We start from the raw sequence: 18313 nt of genomic DNA on the forward strand, positions 1-18313 counted from the left end.
ATTCTTTCTTTCGTGCAATTACACCTACAAAATACAATACTGTTAAAATAGGAAATAATAGAGAAATATGAGAGTTATTGTTGCTTCTGGTAGATACATTTTATAAATGTATTATGATGTATGGTACAGCACACACACTGTACTGAATGTGTGTTTTTTTGTACAGTACTACTGTGAATTGTTGTGTATTATTATTTAATGCAGGAATGTCTAGGGAAATATAATTATAACAAAAAAGAGCATTTAAGACATTAGATAGGTTAGGTAAGGGGGTGTTTAAATTATTTCTTATGGAAAAAATAGGTTTAACTAACGAACATTAAACTTGGATTAAATTTGGAACCAATTAAATTCGTAAGTCAAGGGTCTACTGTATTTATATTGTAGAATTAATCATGTATTAAAAAAAGAAATTAAGCACAAAAGACCCTCTGTACTTTGCATAGTTTATTGAACAATTCAAACGTTTTTCCAAACACAAGCATGATGGTGTAGTGCCACATTTAAACTTAAATCTGAGTTTGTTCTATTCAAGCTATTTACATAAAAAGTTGTTAATAAAAGTACAAAACACAAAGTACAAAATATGTATATGGTCAACATGAGATTTGAAATTATACAGTGCTTATGCTAATTATGTCTAATTAGGTACAGAAACTTAACTCAAGCCTTACCTATGAAACATATAAAAGACAAAACCAAAACGTTATTGTGAAATTAATTACAGGTCCTTCTCAAAAAATTAGCATATTGTGATAAAGTTCATTATTTTCCATAATGTAATGATAAAAATTAAACTTTCATATATTTTAGATTCATTGCACACCAACTGAAATATTTCAGGTCTTTTATTGTTTTAATACTGATGATTTTGGCATACAGCTCATGAAAACCCAAAATTCCTATCTCAAAAAATTAGCATATTTCATCCGACCAATAAAAGAAAAGTGTTTTTAATACAAAAAAAGTCAACCTTCAAATAATTATGTTCAGTTATGCACTCAATACTTGGTCGGGAATCCTTTTGCAGAAATGACTGCTTCAATGCGGCGTGGCATGGAGGCAATCAGCCTGTGGCACTGCTGAGGTGTTATGGAGGCCCAGGATGCTTCGATAGCGGCCTTAAGCTCATCCAGAGTGTTGGGTCTTGTGTCTCTCAACTTTCTCTTCACAATATCCCACAGATTCTCTATGGGGTTCAGGTCAGGAGAGTTGGCAGGCCAATTGAGCACAGTAATACCATGGTCAGTAAACCATTCACCAGTGGTTTTGGCACTGTGAGCAGGTGCCAGGTCGTGCTGAAAAATGAAATCTTCATCTCCATAAAGCTTTTCAGCAGATGGAAGCATGAAGTGCTCCAAAATCTCCTGATAGCTAGCTGCATTGACCCTGCCCTTGATAAAACACAGTGGACCAACACCAGCAGCTGACATGGCACCCCAGACCATCACTGACTGTGGGTACTTGACACTGGACTTCAGGCATTTTGGCATTTCCTTCTCCCCAGTCTTCCTCCAGACTCTGGCACCTTGATTTCCGAAAACAGTACTTTGGACCACTGAGCAACAGTCCAGTGCTGCTTCTCTGTAGCCCAGGTCAGGCGCTTCTGCCGCTGTTTCTGGTTCAAAAGTGGCTTGACCTGGGGAATGCGGCACCTGTAGCCCATTTCCTGCACACGCCTGTGCACGGTGGCTCTGGATGTTTCTACTCCAGACTCAGTCCACTGCTTCCGCAGGTCCCCCAAGGTCTGGAATCGGCCCTTCTCCACAATCTTCCTCAGGGTCCGGTCACCTCTTCTCGTTGTGCAGCGTTTTCTGCCACACTTTTTCCTTCCCACAGACTTCCCACTGAGGTGCCTTGATACAGCACTCTGGGAACAGCCTATTCGTTCAGAAATTTCTTTCTGTGTCTTACCCTCTTGCTTGAGGGTGTCAATGATGGCCTTCTGGACAGCAGTCAGGTCGGCAGTCTTACCCATGATTGCAGTTTTGAGTAATGAACCAGGCTGGGAGTTTTTAAAAGCCTCAGGAATCTTTTGCAGGTGTTTAGAGTTAATTCGTTGATTCAGATGATTAGGTTAATAGCTCGTTTAGAGAACCTTTTCATGATATGCTAATTTTTTGAGATAGGAATTTTGGGTTTTCATGAGCTGTATGCCAAAATCATCAGTATTAAAACAATAAAAGACCTGAAATATTTCAGTTGGTGTGCAATGAATCTAAAATATATGAAAGTTTAATTTTTATCATTACATTATGGAAAATAATGAACTTTATCACAATATGCTAATTTTTTGAGAAGGACCTGTATATTGTCCGAAGTTCTCACTAGTTTTACTCATTACACTTTAACAGTGATGATGGCGCCTGTCGCGTTTCTTCCACTCACTGCTGTCGGCAGGTTAAACTTGAGCTGAAAGCGTTTCTTGGCTCAATACAACACAGTTATTAGTTTAATTTCTTGTCTCATACAGCCGACTAAATATCTTGTGATAAACCTTAAATACGTTATGCGATAAACAGAAAATATGTTAAATACGAACCTTACATTTAACACCACAGTCTAACAAGAGATGTGAGAGGAAAAAGAAGCTTCAAACTTCCCGGGTCAAGTGCGAGTGCACAATGCAGTGCAGAACCAATAGTTTTTGAGTAAAGTTTATTAGATTTTTTAAGGTTGTTGTTGTTACTTTTAACAAATAGGTAGTATGGGTAAGATTTACCCATTGTTATTTATTTCATATTAACAAACGATTTGTATGGGTTATTTGTACAACCCTCCAAAATCATTTTTTACAGTGCATTTAGAATATATCAAACAAATAATACATTTATCATTCAGGCAGCATTGTGGCATAACAGGTAGTATTAAGCTTTAGTTACCTTGGGTAAAGTTTGCCTTGTTTTCCACATGTCTTGTCTGTCTAGCTTTCCTCAGAGTCCTTCAGATCCTTTCCCAAGCAAAAAACATGCCAGTAGTTTAACTGACTGTGCTAGGTGTGACTGTGTTTGCATGGATGAGTGTGTAAGGCTATGTAATGAATTGGAACCCAGGCTGGGATGTTTTCTTGCCTTGTGCCTAGTATTATCAGACCCACTGTGACTAACCAAAACATAGCCTTTATCTAAGTTATAGATTTGTTTAATTATTCAATATTTATACAGAATAATTTTAATTTCAATTTTAGTATGTTTTAATTTGAATAATAGAACTTTATCCAGGTTGTCTTTCTTACACAAAACATTTAGTGTAAGACACAACAGCCTTGGGCAACCAGAAAACATTTAATAACCTCACGCAAATCTTCAACTGAGACACAAATAAGGCTCTGCCAGACTAACTGGAGACAACCTAAAACATTTTATTTTTAATTTCATAAGCTACTAATGTTAACAAAACAACATCATAACACTTCAGGCGTTTACAGCAAAATCCATCAAATTGGGCTTGGGAATGTGTAATTCTTCACACCAGCATAACCAAATCATACCACAGCTAGCTGAAACAATATTATACCTAAGGTTTCAGGTCAGCTGGTGCAATATGATGCAATTCTGCAAACTGTGGGAGAACTGAATCGCATCTCTGCATTTAAGTGGCAAGTTTCACCTGAATTTAAGTTCTGCAGTTAAGTAACTGTCACAAGAAATGAGCATCAACAAGCATCAAATGAAAATGTATGCAAAAAAATTCACCAGCATAATGTTGCATAAGCCTGGACATGAAGTTAATAAGTGCCAACAGCTTAAACACTAGACAGACTTCTTTCCCCCAAAGTCATTTCTAGTGTAATAGCCATGCAAAACTGCTGAAAATGGAAACATTTCCTTATATATTGCTTCATACCTGGACTCAAATGTACTAAAATAAGAAATATATATCACCCTCAGGGAAATACGTAATATGCAAAATGCAGGAGTATATTACATTACAGCCCACACTGTCTCTAATTTAGAGGACTTCTAGAGAGATCTGCAGTTGTGCCTTTCTAACACCTCTGTTCTGACTGTGAAAGGACATAGAGGAGTTTCCTCATGACACAGATCAATAATCACCTTTGCCAACCACTAGCAGTGATGGATGGCACAGATATGAGGAAGGAAATATCATGTATGGGGATATGCAGGGGAAAGGTGGTGGCTCTGGGCCTTTCGTGATGGATGATAGAAATTGACCCAAAGATCTTCTATCTCTCAATTTTTTTTTTCTTTCAACGGACATGAGATTGTTTCACTGAAATCAGCTCCACTGATAAACAGTAAGGCAGTTGAAATTACAGTGGTACCTTAAAACTCAACATTCATTGGTTCTGGGACTGGCGTTGAGTTTAAAACGTCATAAGGATGTATGGAAAACCTGTTAATGTGTTCCATGGTCCCATGTAACTGCATATATTTTAGTCTAATGTAAAATAATGGGGCCATTTTCTACACTTATACAATGAAAGTAAAGTAAAATATAAAAAAATCATCAAAATACAATTGGAAAACAGTTAAAAATCAATAAAAAATACAATAAAACCTGCACTTTACCTTTACTTCTTGAATGTTTTCTTACGCTTCTTAATCGTGGAGATGCTCGATCTAAGAATACTGTATTCCGTTCAGTAAGGGCGCATTCACATAAGAAGCGGCAAAATAGCTTTTGCGCTGGCTATGCCGTTATTTCCTATGTAGTGTGCCGGTCCACAATGCTTAACGTGACTTATTGTACTAAAACAATAAGCTTTTAATTTTATTAGAGGAGAGAACTTCTGAGCAGTAATAATTAAGAGAAGTTTAGTGTTCTTTTAATAAATGAAATTTATGTTTTTTCTTTGTTTTTTTTTTAACTATAAGTGTTTTAGACTCAGAAAAGCTGATTTTCACTAATTCTCAGAACCTTGAGCTATAACACAAGTTTAACAGTAAAACAGTGAGGAGAATCCAGTTAAATACTGATACATGTGGATGCTTTCAGACTGGATTTGATGGTTATTACACATAAATGCAGATTCGTCTCATATTTACACTTTGATGACGTATTACCGCACCGCACAGCTGAACAAAGTGGCTCTTTATTGTTAATTTGAAATTACATTTTTTTTTTTTTTAAGCTGAACACGTTGAGTTTAAGGGAAACATCAAGTTTAAGGGTACAAATTTCTCCACTAAGGGTGTTGAGTTTCAAAGGTTTTAAGTTTAGGGGATGTCGAGTTACAAGGTACCACTGTATATGGATTTGTGCATTAAATACTTAAATATTCTGTCTAAATAATTACCACACAAACAGTTGCACTTCTTGTGTCTTTACTTAACACACTGATATTTATTCAGACTTGGCTGGAAAAGGTTTGTAAACCTTTGAATTTAATAACCAGTAGGTCCTTTAACAGTTATGATGTTTCTTGTAGCTGCACACAAAACTTGTACACTTGTAGACTGGTGTACCCTTTTAAACTTGGTTGTTTCAAAATACAACTGTGTATTTTTGTCCCCAATTTTCTGTAAACCGCTTGATACAAGTTTGAATTTATTTTGCAGCTTTTTAGTTTGCAAGCTTTGCAGGCTCTGAATCAGCAAAGCAGCTCAACACCACACTGTGATGCACCCTCCACCAATCTTTACAGGTAGAATCAGGGTTGTGTTGGTGTGCAGTGTCTTTTCCTCCAAATATATCATTGGGGAAAAATAAATAACAAACAACTGCAGAGCACTTATGTCATATTTTGCATAGTGTGAACATACATCAATTGTTTCTCATTTTTTGGTGTGCATTTCTAGCTGTGTCCAGCATTATGCACATCTAAAGCTTTTCCTCAAAGGCTCATTTAAATCTGTTTTATCTGAAAGCAAATTCATATAAAGATTTTCTTTAAAAGAGATGACTAAAAATTTATGTAACTCCTTATACAATCCAGTTTTATAATTCCCACCTGATCGCATTAACTGAAATGTAATAATTGACATTTTAAAAGATCATTAGCCAAGTTCAATTATTAAAAATGTGTCAAATAAGACATGAAATAACAAATGAAGATCAGTGTCATTCGATTTTATAATGCAGTACTTAATGTAGAAACTGAACTTTATTACGAAACCATTTAAATATAAGAGAACAATCATTTACATAAAGAACAATCATAATTGAGACTGCTCAAGATCTTGCTGCTGGAATCATGCTGGCTGAATACTCGCTTCAACCTTAATATTTAAAACAAGAGACAAGCCGTACCTTCACTGTGGAACTACTGCAGGTGGAGGCTAAGCGCTTGCTGGCGAGCTCCGTGCTGCAGGTGGTGCCATTGACAGGAGTGGGCAGTAGAGAGGGCATGACGGGCAGGGGCAGCAGGCCAGGCCGGTTGTTAGATGTAACGGAGATGGCGGAAGAGCCGCAGCCGTTTGCCGTGATGCAGGTACCGCTACGATCTCTTCTTTCCCAGGCGGGCCGCAAGTCCCGCTCAAAGCGGTGGTTATGGCGCGACATCACGTGTCAAGAGGAGGTAAAAGAAGCCTCTTCTACTCAGGAGAAGCTCGGTAGAGCCTGGCAAAAACAATGTGGGTAAAAAATGAGTAAAACAATGCTACTAGTAATTAATGTATCATATAGGAATAAAGCTACATACATTTTCTGGCCTGTCGTTTTTTAAATTCCTCAATACACAGGTTGGCTGACAATCTAAAATAATGTAAGCTTTTAACATATAAGTGAAATGCTAAATCAAGATTAATCTGCTAATTGATGGCTTATGTTATGTACAATAAAATGTACAAATGCAAAAATAAATAAATATATAAAATAATAATAAAAAACAAATAAATTAAATAGATTTAAAATAATAATAATACATAATAATAAATAATAATAAATAATAAAATAAAAATAAATTAAATAAAAATTAATATTATATATGTGTGTGGGGGGCACAACAATCTAACACACTAGCTGAATATCTAATATAATCTTATATTAAGATATATAATCACTTGCTGTTATACTTGTAGGAGATGCTGTTATAATTCCAGTCACACCGGCCAGCCGTTATTTAAGATTTCAATGACTGGAACATCTAAAACCCTTGCCATATCAGATCCGACCAGGCTTAGAGTTATAAAAAGCCAAAAAATATGTATTTTTATTATCTTTAAACCAGATGAATGACTTGAATCCGATTCTTTTGTAAGTGGACAAACTGGATCGTGCACAGACTTTAAAGACAGAATAAAGGTCAGATATATTTATGGCTGTTCGCCAGCAAGGCTGTCATGAAAGACACTGATAAGCATCTCCCCAACGTGTGTCCCTGTGTGCAGAAGCAGCTAGTGATGAAAGTAAAAAGAGCAATGACGGCTTTGTAAGATGAAGCATTAATTAAAGTAATAAATGTATCTTCTGTTAAAGCCACATATTTTTCACCTTAGCAAAAATGTTCAATCCTTGAACACAAAATATGCATTCATGGTGAAATGCACTCAAGAAGGAATAAGCAGGTTATACTGCAAATACTGCTCCATCATTTAGTGTACTTGTATGATGTATTTAGATTTCATTTCCTGCTTTTATACTATACATGTATTTATTTATAAGGATTTTAATGTTGTGTTTTACATTTTGGTTTCATTAATAACCGGATTACTTAATAACAGGGTACACATAATTCATCAGTTCAAGTCCAATGTCAAACACCGTCAAGGGAAACTTTTTAGTCTATCTAACTTACATGTCTTTGGACATGTCTTTAAATCCCACACAGACACAGACAGAACATGCAAACTTCACACAAAATGACCAGAACAAAAATCCTGGGAATTGAACCCTGTGCTAGCCACTAAGTCACCATGCTGCCCTTTATACATCTTATTGTCAAAAATATTTCCAGATTTATCTTCTGTTCAAATATTCACTTGGTTTAACACAGAAAAAATCAGCTAAGAATAAAACAGTGCTGGCAGCATCATACAAGAGTGGTGCTTCTCAGCGGCAGGAACAGGAAGTTTGATACAAACTGAGAGACAGATGAATACAGGAACATCTTTAAAGAAAACCATCTCCAGAGCAAACCCATAGTTAGCAAAACAATGATTCAAAACATAAAGCCAAAACAACAGTGAAGTGGGTCTTGGTGCAAGTCTTAGAACGACCAGGAGAGTCCAGTAGAGTGACCCACAGACGTTACCCATTCAATCTGATAGAGCTTAAAAGGATCTGCCATGAAGAATGAAGAACTGTCCAAATTCAGGTGTGCAAAGTTTGTTGAGATGTAATCCAGGAAGGCTTTCAGTATTATTTATATCTCATCATATATATCTCTTCAAAATGAAATCCACAACACAAACGATTACAAAAAGGCAATAGGTCTACATACTTTCTGAATCCACTGCATGAAAGTAACAATAACAAATTCAGATAATGATGCAAATTGTACCTGTTTTATTATAAGAAACATTGCTGCTTCTTGTGTGTAATTTTCCCAGCAATGGTAATCACGGTGAACATTAAAAAGCTTTCAAAAGAAAAGTTCTTAGGTTTAAAAAAAACTACATGGATGCAAAAAGCTACAAAATCAAAGCAAATACATTAAATAACCCTGTCAGCACAACTGATTCAATAATCAACAAATGAAACCTTCATTGGGCTGCAAAATTTCCCTTGTCCAAAAAAACCTCAGAATTGTTAAAAAAAACTGCCATACTTACTGATATCTCAGTAAAATTGTATGAAGGATTTTAAATTGTGATTCCATCATTGGGCCCCTCATAACCCTGGGAAATAAGGACATTTGCAAAAAGAAATGGAAAACTAAAGCAAAATTGTAAAATAATAATAATACTGTCCTACTATAGGCTTCGTAAGGCTATAACTGCTAACAGCTTTGCAATAATATTATTGATTTGTAGTGTCTGAATGGTATTTCCAATCAATTACTTTCCAATATACTGTATATCTCTGTTTATGTATGTATACTCAAATGTATACTCTAATATTTTAATGTGAAATATTAACCAACCATGGGTGATGTGGAAAATGTGATTAACAGTCAACATAATACAAACACCTATCAATAACATTTTAATGGAAAAGTAAAAACAGCAAGTATGTAAAAGAAAATATAGCAGCGAGCGACTGAGCGCATGTGCTAAAATGAGGCCAGCAGCAACATGAGTGTTAAACGCAGCTCACATAAAGGACAATCAGCAGCAGTGTAGTGCAATCAACAGCTTCCAAATAACAAGTCTCTCCTTCCAAAACCAGCACCATGGAGCAGGCCTAATTGCCCCAGTCCTTGAAAATCTGTCCAAGGCAGTATCAAAGACATGACATTTTTGTTATGACAAAAAAAAAACATTAACCACAGACCTGTCAGCTATCAAGCATTTCAATTCAGTAAATATTTGTTTAAAAATAATTGATAAAAGAAAGAAAGATATGATCAGTTTATTAGGTACACCTATGCACTAAACTGGCCATTTTATCAGCTACACCTACCATACCAAAAAGAACCTCTACAGGACTTCCACTGTCCAATTGTTATTTTGGACTATTATTGGTACAGCAATGGCAAAAGCATGGCAGTGTGTCTATGTTTTAATGAGTCTATCAGGTGCAGTAATGTTGTTAGGATTTTTTAACCAATGTCAATGATGGGAGAAGAATAGTGTTTCAACTTTTTCTAATCAAACATTTGTATATTAAGAAAAGAAAACAGCTATAGTTTTCAAATTTACAAACATTTACAAACATGTACTGAAAGGGTTTGTGTATCTAAAGTGGTCAATGAGTGTAAACAGTATTTAAAACCCCAGATTTGCTGTTGCACATGATAATAATACCAGAAAAACAAAACCACCATGTTACTGTAATGTTGTTCACCATCCAAATAACATCTGGTCAGTGCAATTGCTATGAGGATACTTTTGCATAGATAAATGGGATAGAGGGAGTGAAAGAGTTAAAGCAACAAGTGGGCTACAGTCAGTGACTGAATAACCAAGAATACAATCTACAATGACCATCTCACAGGCACCCTTGGTGCATACTCAGTGACAGTGGTCTGAGAATAGGCAAGCCATTAACCAACAGGTTGTTGGGAAGCCAAAGCTTAGTGTTGCCAGAAGACATAAAGGTGATCTGGTAAAGACCAGGACTAATCTGGCTCAAATTGCACATTATTTTAATACTAACAATGAGGTGAATGTATTTCAACACACAGAGCATGTTATGTGAATGAGGCTGCATAGTCACAGGCCAGTCCAGGTGCCTATGATAACTCCTGTCTACTGTTGAAAGCACCTACAATGTACAGGGGTTGGACAAAATAACTGAAACACCTGTCATTTTAGTGTGGGAGGTTTCATGGCTAAATTGAACCAGTCTGGTGGCCAATCTTCATTAATTGCACATTGCACCAGTAAGAGCAGAGTGTGAAGGTTCAATTAGCAGGGTAAGAGCACAGTTTTGCTCAAAATATTGCAATGCACACAACATTATGGGTGACATACCAGAGTTCAAAAGAGGACAAATTGTTGGTGCACGTCTTGCTGGCGCATCTGTGACCAAGACAGCAAGTCTTTGTGATGTATCAAGAGCCACGGTATCCAGGGTAATGTCAGCATACCACCAAGAAGGACAAACCACATCCAACAGGATTAACTGTGGACGCAAGAGGAAGCTGTCTGAAAGGGATGTTCGGGTGCTAACCCGGATCGTATCCAAAAAACATAAAACCACGGCTGCCCAAATCACGGCAGAATTAAATGTGCACCTCAACTCTCCTGTTTCCACCAGAACTGTCCGTCGGGAGCTCCACAGGGTCAATATACACGGCCGGGCTGCTATAGCCAAACCTTTGGTCACTCGTGCCAATGCCAAACGTCGGTTTCAATGGTGCAAGGAGCGCAAATCTTGGGCTGTGGACAATGTGAAACATGTATTGTTCTCTGATGAGTCCACCTTTACTGTTTTCCCCACATCCGGGAGAGTTACGGTGTGGAGAAGCCCCAAAGAAGCGTACCACCCAGACTGTTGCATGCCCAGAGTGAAGCATGGGGTGGATCAGTGATGGTTTGGGCTGCCATATCATGGCATTCCCTTGGCCCAATACTTGTGCTAGATGGGCGCGTCACTGCCAAGGACTACCGAACCATTCTGGAGGACCATGTGCATCCAATGGCGGTGCCGTGTATCAGGATGACAATGCACCAATACACACAGCAAGACTGGTGAAAGATTGGTTTGATGAACATGAAAGTGAAGTTGAACATCTCCCATGGCCTGCACAGTCACCAGATCTAAATATTATTGAGCCACTTTGGGGTGTTTTGGAGAAGCGAGTCAGGAAACGTTTTCCTCCACCAGCATCACGTAGTGACCTGGCCACTATCCTGCAAGAAGAATGGCTTAAAATCCCTCTGACCACTGTGCAGGACTTGTATATGTCATTTCCAAGACGAATTGACGCTGTATTGGCCGCAAAAGGAGGCCCTACACCATACTAATAAATTATTGTGGTCTAAAACCAGGTGTTTCAGTTATTTTGTCCAACCCCTGTACATGCACATAAGCACCTAAACTGGACCTTGGGGCAATGGAAGAAGGTCAACTCTCTTGGATCATGCAGACAGTCTGATCTGTATGCATTGCACCTGTTAGTGTGGATAAAATGCTGGATTGTATTTTGCCTTAAGAATTGATCAAGAGAACATGTTTATTATATTATACTCTTTATTTATTAGGATTTCAACGTCATGTTTTACACTTTGGTTACATTCATGACAGGAACGGTAGTTACTCGTTACACCAGATTCATCAGTTTACAAGTTTAATGTCAAACACAGTCATGGACAATTTTGTATCTCCAATTCACCTCACTTGCATGTCTTTGGACTGTGGGAGGAAACCGAAGCTCCAGGAGGAAACACACACAGACACGGGAAGAACATGCAGACTCCACACAGAAAGGACCCAGATCACTCCACCTGGGGATTGAACCCAGGACCTTCTTGCTGTGAGGCGACAGTGCAACCCACTGAGCCACCATGCCACCATATTATATTATAATGAAATGATGTTCAGATGTCATTCACAAAACACAAACAGCAGGTCTGGCATGAATTAGAAATTATGGGTAACCTTGTCACCAAAATTAATATGGATATAATGGCTGCCAGAACTGAAGGAGACCCTGCTCTAACACTGGTACCTTAAAACTCAACCAAGTTTATGGCTGATCACAGAAAAAGAGAAAGCAGAGGCTTTTTTTCTAGCATGCAGCATCTAAGTCCACTGTAATGTAAGCATGCATGACAAAAATCCTCTATGCATATCAGTCATCAGTTTGGGTTTTCTTAAACCTTGGCAAGGGACTGTTGTTTCATGTACCTTGTAAAGTAAACGATCCAGTCAAACAGGCTTATTTATATAGACACAGAGATTATTCAATAGGAATTATAGGACCATGCTGTGAAGTTATAAGTACAATATTATAGAACTTTCTATATCACCAAACTAATATTCTAACTCAAATGAGTGACTATTTTCATCATCCTGACACAAAAGGTTTTAATAAACAATAAAATCCCCAAGACTACAAGTGTAGGCAACCTTTTGACTTCTAATGTTCATATCTGAAGTATAAAAAAACATAAAAGCAAACCTGACAAGGTGTGATTTATGTAGCCCAAAGAGATTTGACGAGATTTTTCTAAAACAATGAGAAAAAAATCAGACAGCTGAGTAGCGATGTGCTCTACATGTCTCTACAGGTTAATTCTACAAAGCTAAAACAATGTGTGACAAAAGCTTTTGATTAATTTCCATACAAAAGAAGTGTTTCAAGGCTAATATAACAGAGAAATACAAGGACTGTACTGTCGACAAAACAACACATGATGAGTCAATTAAAGAAACCATCTTATTTTGCAGTTATACTTCTCTGCACATTCGGATTGAAACACCCAGATGTGAAACAGAAGGCAAAAGCTTACTGCTGGTAAATTAAATCACCAAATAATTCTAAATGTTCCTGTAATTTTCTTCTACTTATTTTAAGCTAAAGCTGTGCTGATGTACTCAACATCCCAAATGTTTTGCTGTAACAAAAGCACAAAGGCTGGTCACTGAGGAAATAAATGTGGTATTTTAATTTCCAGTGATGTTCAGCCTTTTTTTAATATAAGATATTTAAATACGGGAAATACATGTAAATATTGTCAAGTGTTCTCTTGTGGATTAGCTGCAATTAGTCTAACTGCACTACATAAACCGTGACTACAAGAACATGGTCTGATTCCAGGCATCCATGTGTCATGAGTTGAAAAGAGCATTTGTAACATGCAGGTCCTCTACATTTCAGCCAAAAGGTCAGATGCTGTGATCAGTCTGAATACCTCCTAGTCATGATCAGATCCTGCAAAAGAGGGTACTTTGGCAACAAACCAAACACACTACCACCACCAAAACACTCTTATTTATTTATTTATTAATTAAGATTTTAACATCATGTTTTACACACTTTGGTTACATTCATGACAGGACAGGTAATTACTGGGTACACAATACCCACTGAGCCACCATGCTGCCCCCAAAAAGCTCTTAAAATTACAACTAAATTGAGCTAATTAAAAATACTTAACCATTTAATCCCACAATTTACTACAGAAAAAAGGACCTGCTGATCAGTTATCGGGTAAAATTTTATAATTCTAGATTAATTCTTACAAAGGCTGTCATAATAATAAGAAATATCAAGTATGTGACTATAAAAATGATTATGGAATTTCTCAGAAGTCATAGATGTGTCACTGCTTTACCATATTAATAATAAATATGGGTGCCACCATAATACAGGTGGTGGAGTGGGGTTTAATCCCTGCTTTTATTTACTTTCACATCATGGTGGGTAATTCCTTTAGATACACTTGTTACCACTGACCTATCAAAATCATGCAAAAGGTAAACTGGCTGCAATAAACTGCCCTAGATGTAAGCAAGTGTGGGTTGTCTAGCAATAAACTGGCCAAGGGGTCTGATATTTCCACCTTGCACCACCAGCACCCTCAGGATGAAGCAGTCAGCAATAAAAGATAAATGGAAACATAAAAATTAAACTACTGCAGTTAAATATGATACAATAGAAACAGATATTTTCAAACTTTTGTTTTAGACAGGGTTTGAAATGCTTGTTGTGTTGATTTGGATGTTTTGCATCATTGTCCTGATTGAAGATTTACTGATGACCGTTTTAGTTTCCTGGCAAAAGCAGCCTGATTTTTATTTTATATTCCCCTGGTACTTAATAGAGTCCATAATGCCCAGGTTTTTACAGCCTTTGAATATAAAAAATTTTTTTCAAACATCACAGATCTTCCCCCATAATTAGTAGAGATTGGGTTCCTTCACATATAACCCTTCATTTTTAACTCCAGCCTAACCTTAAGAGTGTATTGCCAATTATGTTTTGTTTTATCCAATTACAGAAGCCAGTTTTAGTCAAATAACATCTAGGAAACTCCAGACTTCATTTTCAGTTAAAAATACATTTACATTCGTGGCATTTAGCACACACCTTTATCCAAAGCAACTGACAATTGTGACAGTATACAATTTAAGCAATTTAGGGTTAAGGACCTTGCTCAGGGGCCCAGCCTGGCAGTGACTGGGCTTACACCAGCAACCTTCTGATCTCTAGTTCAGTACCTTAACCACTGAGCTACCACTGCCCATAATAAGCAAAGACTTCCTTTTGGCACATCTTTTATATATATATTTATATACGTATATATATAATGTTTCTTTCTCCTAGTTTCTTCCAATTTAGTGTAGTCAGTTTGTCTTCCGCTGCTGGGGATCCGATTTTTTGCAGTTGAGTAGGGTATATTGCTGCTCACGCCTCCTCCGACCCACACGTAGCCCTTGCACTCTGCACTGGCGCCTCTATCCGCCAATCGGGGTCCTTACACAGCATTTGAAAACCCCGCCCACATATTCCAGTCATCCCAGTCACTTGTGCCCAATAGATGGTGCCCAGCTGACCGGTGGCAATGCCGTGTTTTAAACCGAGGAGTTCAGAATCTCTGCGATGGTGTGCTAGCGGAATATCCCGCTGTGCCACCTGGGTGCCCTTGGCACATCTTTTAAGATGTTTGTAGGCTTAAATGTGATGTCAAATTGAAGCTGTAGGGACTTCATGACCCCAATATGATTCATTCTTCAAATCCTGGACAGAAAAAAAGGTACACAGGGGCAAAATTAGGTAGCCTATTTACTGTTCGGCTTGTTTTTGATTTCTTATTAATCGCCCATACAGTGGAAATGAACATATTACAGCTATTGCCTGATTTATAGAAGACCAAACACCTTTGGTCTTATTTAATATGTGTATTCTCTAATCATTCCCATTTTCATGATTGATTTGGGATATTTAGCATCTGTGACACCTAACATTTTACCCAGATGAAGCAGGACATCATGGATAATTGCTAAATGTTATAGTTAGTGCTGATAGTTGAATGCTAATAAATCTGGAACTGACTGTGCAGTAATATAGTAGTGGAGCACTTTGCACATTAAACAGTGCTTTCATAATATAAAAAGCCAAAATAGCTTCTCTTCAAGACTCTCAGCATGAAGTCCAGTGCCAACAACAGCAACATGCTGCCAAACACAAACACACACACACACACACATGGACGCAGGCATGCACGCGCGTGCACACACACCTCGCTCAGTGAACTATAAAAGCAAATAACCGACTACCTTCTGCTCCCAGACTCCTTTCCTCTTTTCAAAGAGAAGATAATCAGGGCTTATTCTCTGATCTACCCACACACCAAGTATACTCTGCCCAGCTTGCAATTAATTACCAGGAGTTTATGTGCTTCACTTCTGTTTACAGACCAATTAATTAATTTAAGCACTCAGTTCCATCTAACCGAATGAATGATCCTAACTCACATGGGCAATTTTTATAACAGCCCCCAGTATAAAGATTTACAATGTGTTATGCTACGTTAACCTGGTCAAAATGGATAGAGTTTTCCCAAGTGTATGCTACCTCTGTCCAGGGTGCAGCAGCTTGTAAAAATTTGTTCATACAATGATCAGCCATAACATTAAAACCACCTCATTGTTTCTACACTCACTGTCCATTTTATCAGCTCCACTTACCATATAGAAGCACTTTGTAGTTCTACAATTACTGACTGTAGTCACCCTGTTCTTCAATGGTCAGGACCCCCACAGGACCGCCACAGAGCAGGTATTATTTAGGTGGTGGATCATTCTCAGCACTGCAGTGACACTGACATGGTGGTGGGTGTTAGTGTGTGTTGTGCTGGTATGAGTGGATCAGAAACAGCAGTGCTGCTGGAGTTTTTAAATACTGTGTCCACTCACTGTCCACTCTATTAGACACTCCTACCTAGTTGGTCCACCTTGTAGATGTGAAGTCAGAGAAGCTCATCTATTGGTGCTGTTTAAGTTGGTTATCTTCTAGACCTTCATCGGTGGTCACAGAACGCTGCCCACAGGGCGCTGTTGGCTGGATATTTTTTTGGTTGGTTGACTATTTTCAGCCCAGCAGTGACAGTGAGGTGTTTAAAAACTCCAGGAGCACAATACACACTAACACACCACCACCATCAGTGTCACTGCAGTGCTGATGATCCACCACAGAAATGTGATCGGTGTATTTGTCACACTAAACAAGATGTAAAAAATAAACATAAAAAAATGTTTGAAATGATGTTTTAAAGTCAAAAGGTCCTCACCTAAATCACCAAAACATAAGTGGTTAGGCCACCTTCTGCAGCAACTACTGCAAAAAATTATTTCAATAACTAGAGACCAATCTTTCAGTTCATGGAAAGGAGAATGGAGAATGTTCGGTCAAGAGCTAAATTCAAATATCAATTATGGCAAGTTCCTCAGGCTTCAAAGTAAAAAGCAGCCCACAAGCAACACACAAGAATCAGATTAACATCGGCATGCTTTACTGTTGGTATGATCACACATTAAATATAGGAGGTGAGGGATCAGGATATCTGATTTTGTTTTACATGCAAATCATCATTTACAAACTGTTATCCCTATTATCTCATCTTATTGAACCTTGTTATCAATTAAACTTGGCATAATTTAGTAACTAAGGAGCCAATTTATTTTACACACATAGCAAAATGGGGTTGTATAACTTTACATTTTAGAAATGTATGCTCTGTCGCTCAGGTGGCGCAGTGGTAAGATACATTAGTGCACTAGAGCTGGGATTTCGAATACATTGTATCAAATCTCAGCTCTACCATCTGGCTGGGCTGGGCAGCTACGTGAACAAGGATTGGCTGTTGTTCATAGGGTGGGAAGAGCTGGACCAGGGTTCCTCATAACTGGTGCAATTATGACCTCTGCTGGCTGATTGATGATGCCTGCACCTGCGAATGCTGATCAGAGTGTGGCTCTCCATGCACAATGCTGACCTGCATATGAACTCACCTTGTGAAGGTGAAAAGATGCAGTTGGTACTGCACCTGTGTCGGAGGGTGTGTGTGTCAGTTGCGAAACTCCTTAGTCCTCCTTAGCAGTGGAGGGTTGTATCAATAGAGGTGAAGCGTAACACAATCAGGGTAATTGGATACGACTAGATTAGGGGAGAAAACTGAAGGAAAACATTAGAGAAAAAGAAAGAAAAAAGAAACGTATGCTCTGTTCACTCAGGTTGTTTTTGCATTATAATGAACTTTGTTTAAAGATTTAACATGATTTAATTTGGGGTGATAAAACTAAAACTACAGGACAACTGAAAAAGCAGATACTTGTACAGCAATATATGTAGATTTTTTACTATTACGTTTACAATAGGCAATCTGATGTTCGTCAAATTATATAAAGAGGATGATAAAATGGTTCTAGCAGGTAATAGCGCATCAGATTGTATAGGTGCAACAACTGGACAAACAAACCCAGTTCACCAGAAACCATAGGTGATATACAGGGGCTGGACAAAATAACTGAAACACCTGTCATTTTAGTGTGGGAGGTTTCATGGCTAAATTAGACCAGTCTGGTGGCCAATCTTCATTAATTGCACATTGCACCAGTAAGAGCAGAGTGTGAAGGTTCAATTAGCAGGGTAAGAGCACAGTTTTGCTCAAAATATTGCAATGCACACAACATTATGGGTGACATACCAGAGTTCAAAAGAGGACAAATTGTTGGTGCACGTGTTGCTGGCGCATCTGTGACCAAGACAGCAAGTCTTTGTGATGTATCAAGAGCCACGGTATCCAGGGTAATGTCAGCATACCACCAAGAAGGACAAACCACATCCAACAGGATTAAC

The 18313-nt window shown here is 37.9% G+C and overlaps 1 protein-coding gene across 5 annotated transcripts in view; it reads right to left on the bottom strand.

The window, feature by feature from the left end:
- LOC134325082 (kelch-like protein 29) overlaps nucleotides 1-18313 on the bottom strand; it is a 279536-nt gene that overhangs the window by 212539 nt on the left and 48684 nt on the right. For all 5 annotated transcript variants that reach the window (XM_063007116.1, XM_063007115.1, XM_063007112.1 and 2 more), the window contains one exon: nucleotides 6214-6522. In XM_063007116.1, the coding sequence (XP_062863186.1) occupies nucleotides 6214-6465 (252 nt within the window). In that variant the 5' untranslated portion in view covers nucleotides 6466-6522. The remainder of the gene's footprint in view (nucleotides 1-6213; nucleotides 6523-18313) is intronic.

This window comes from Trichomycterus rosablanca, chromosome 13, assembly GCF_030014385.1.
Source record: "Trichomycterus rosablanca isolate fTriRos1 chromosome 13, fTriRos1.hap1, whole genome shotgun sequence".
NCBI lineage: Eukaryota > Metazoa > Chordata > Actinopteri > Siluriformes > Trichomycteridae > Trichomycterus > Trichomycterus rosablanca.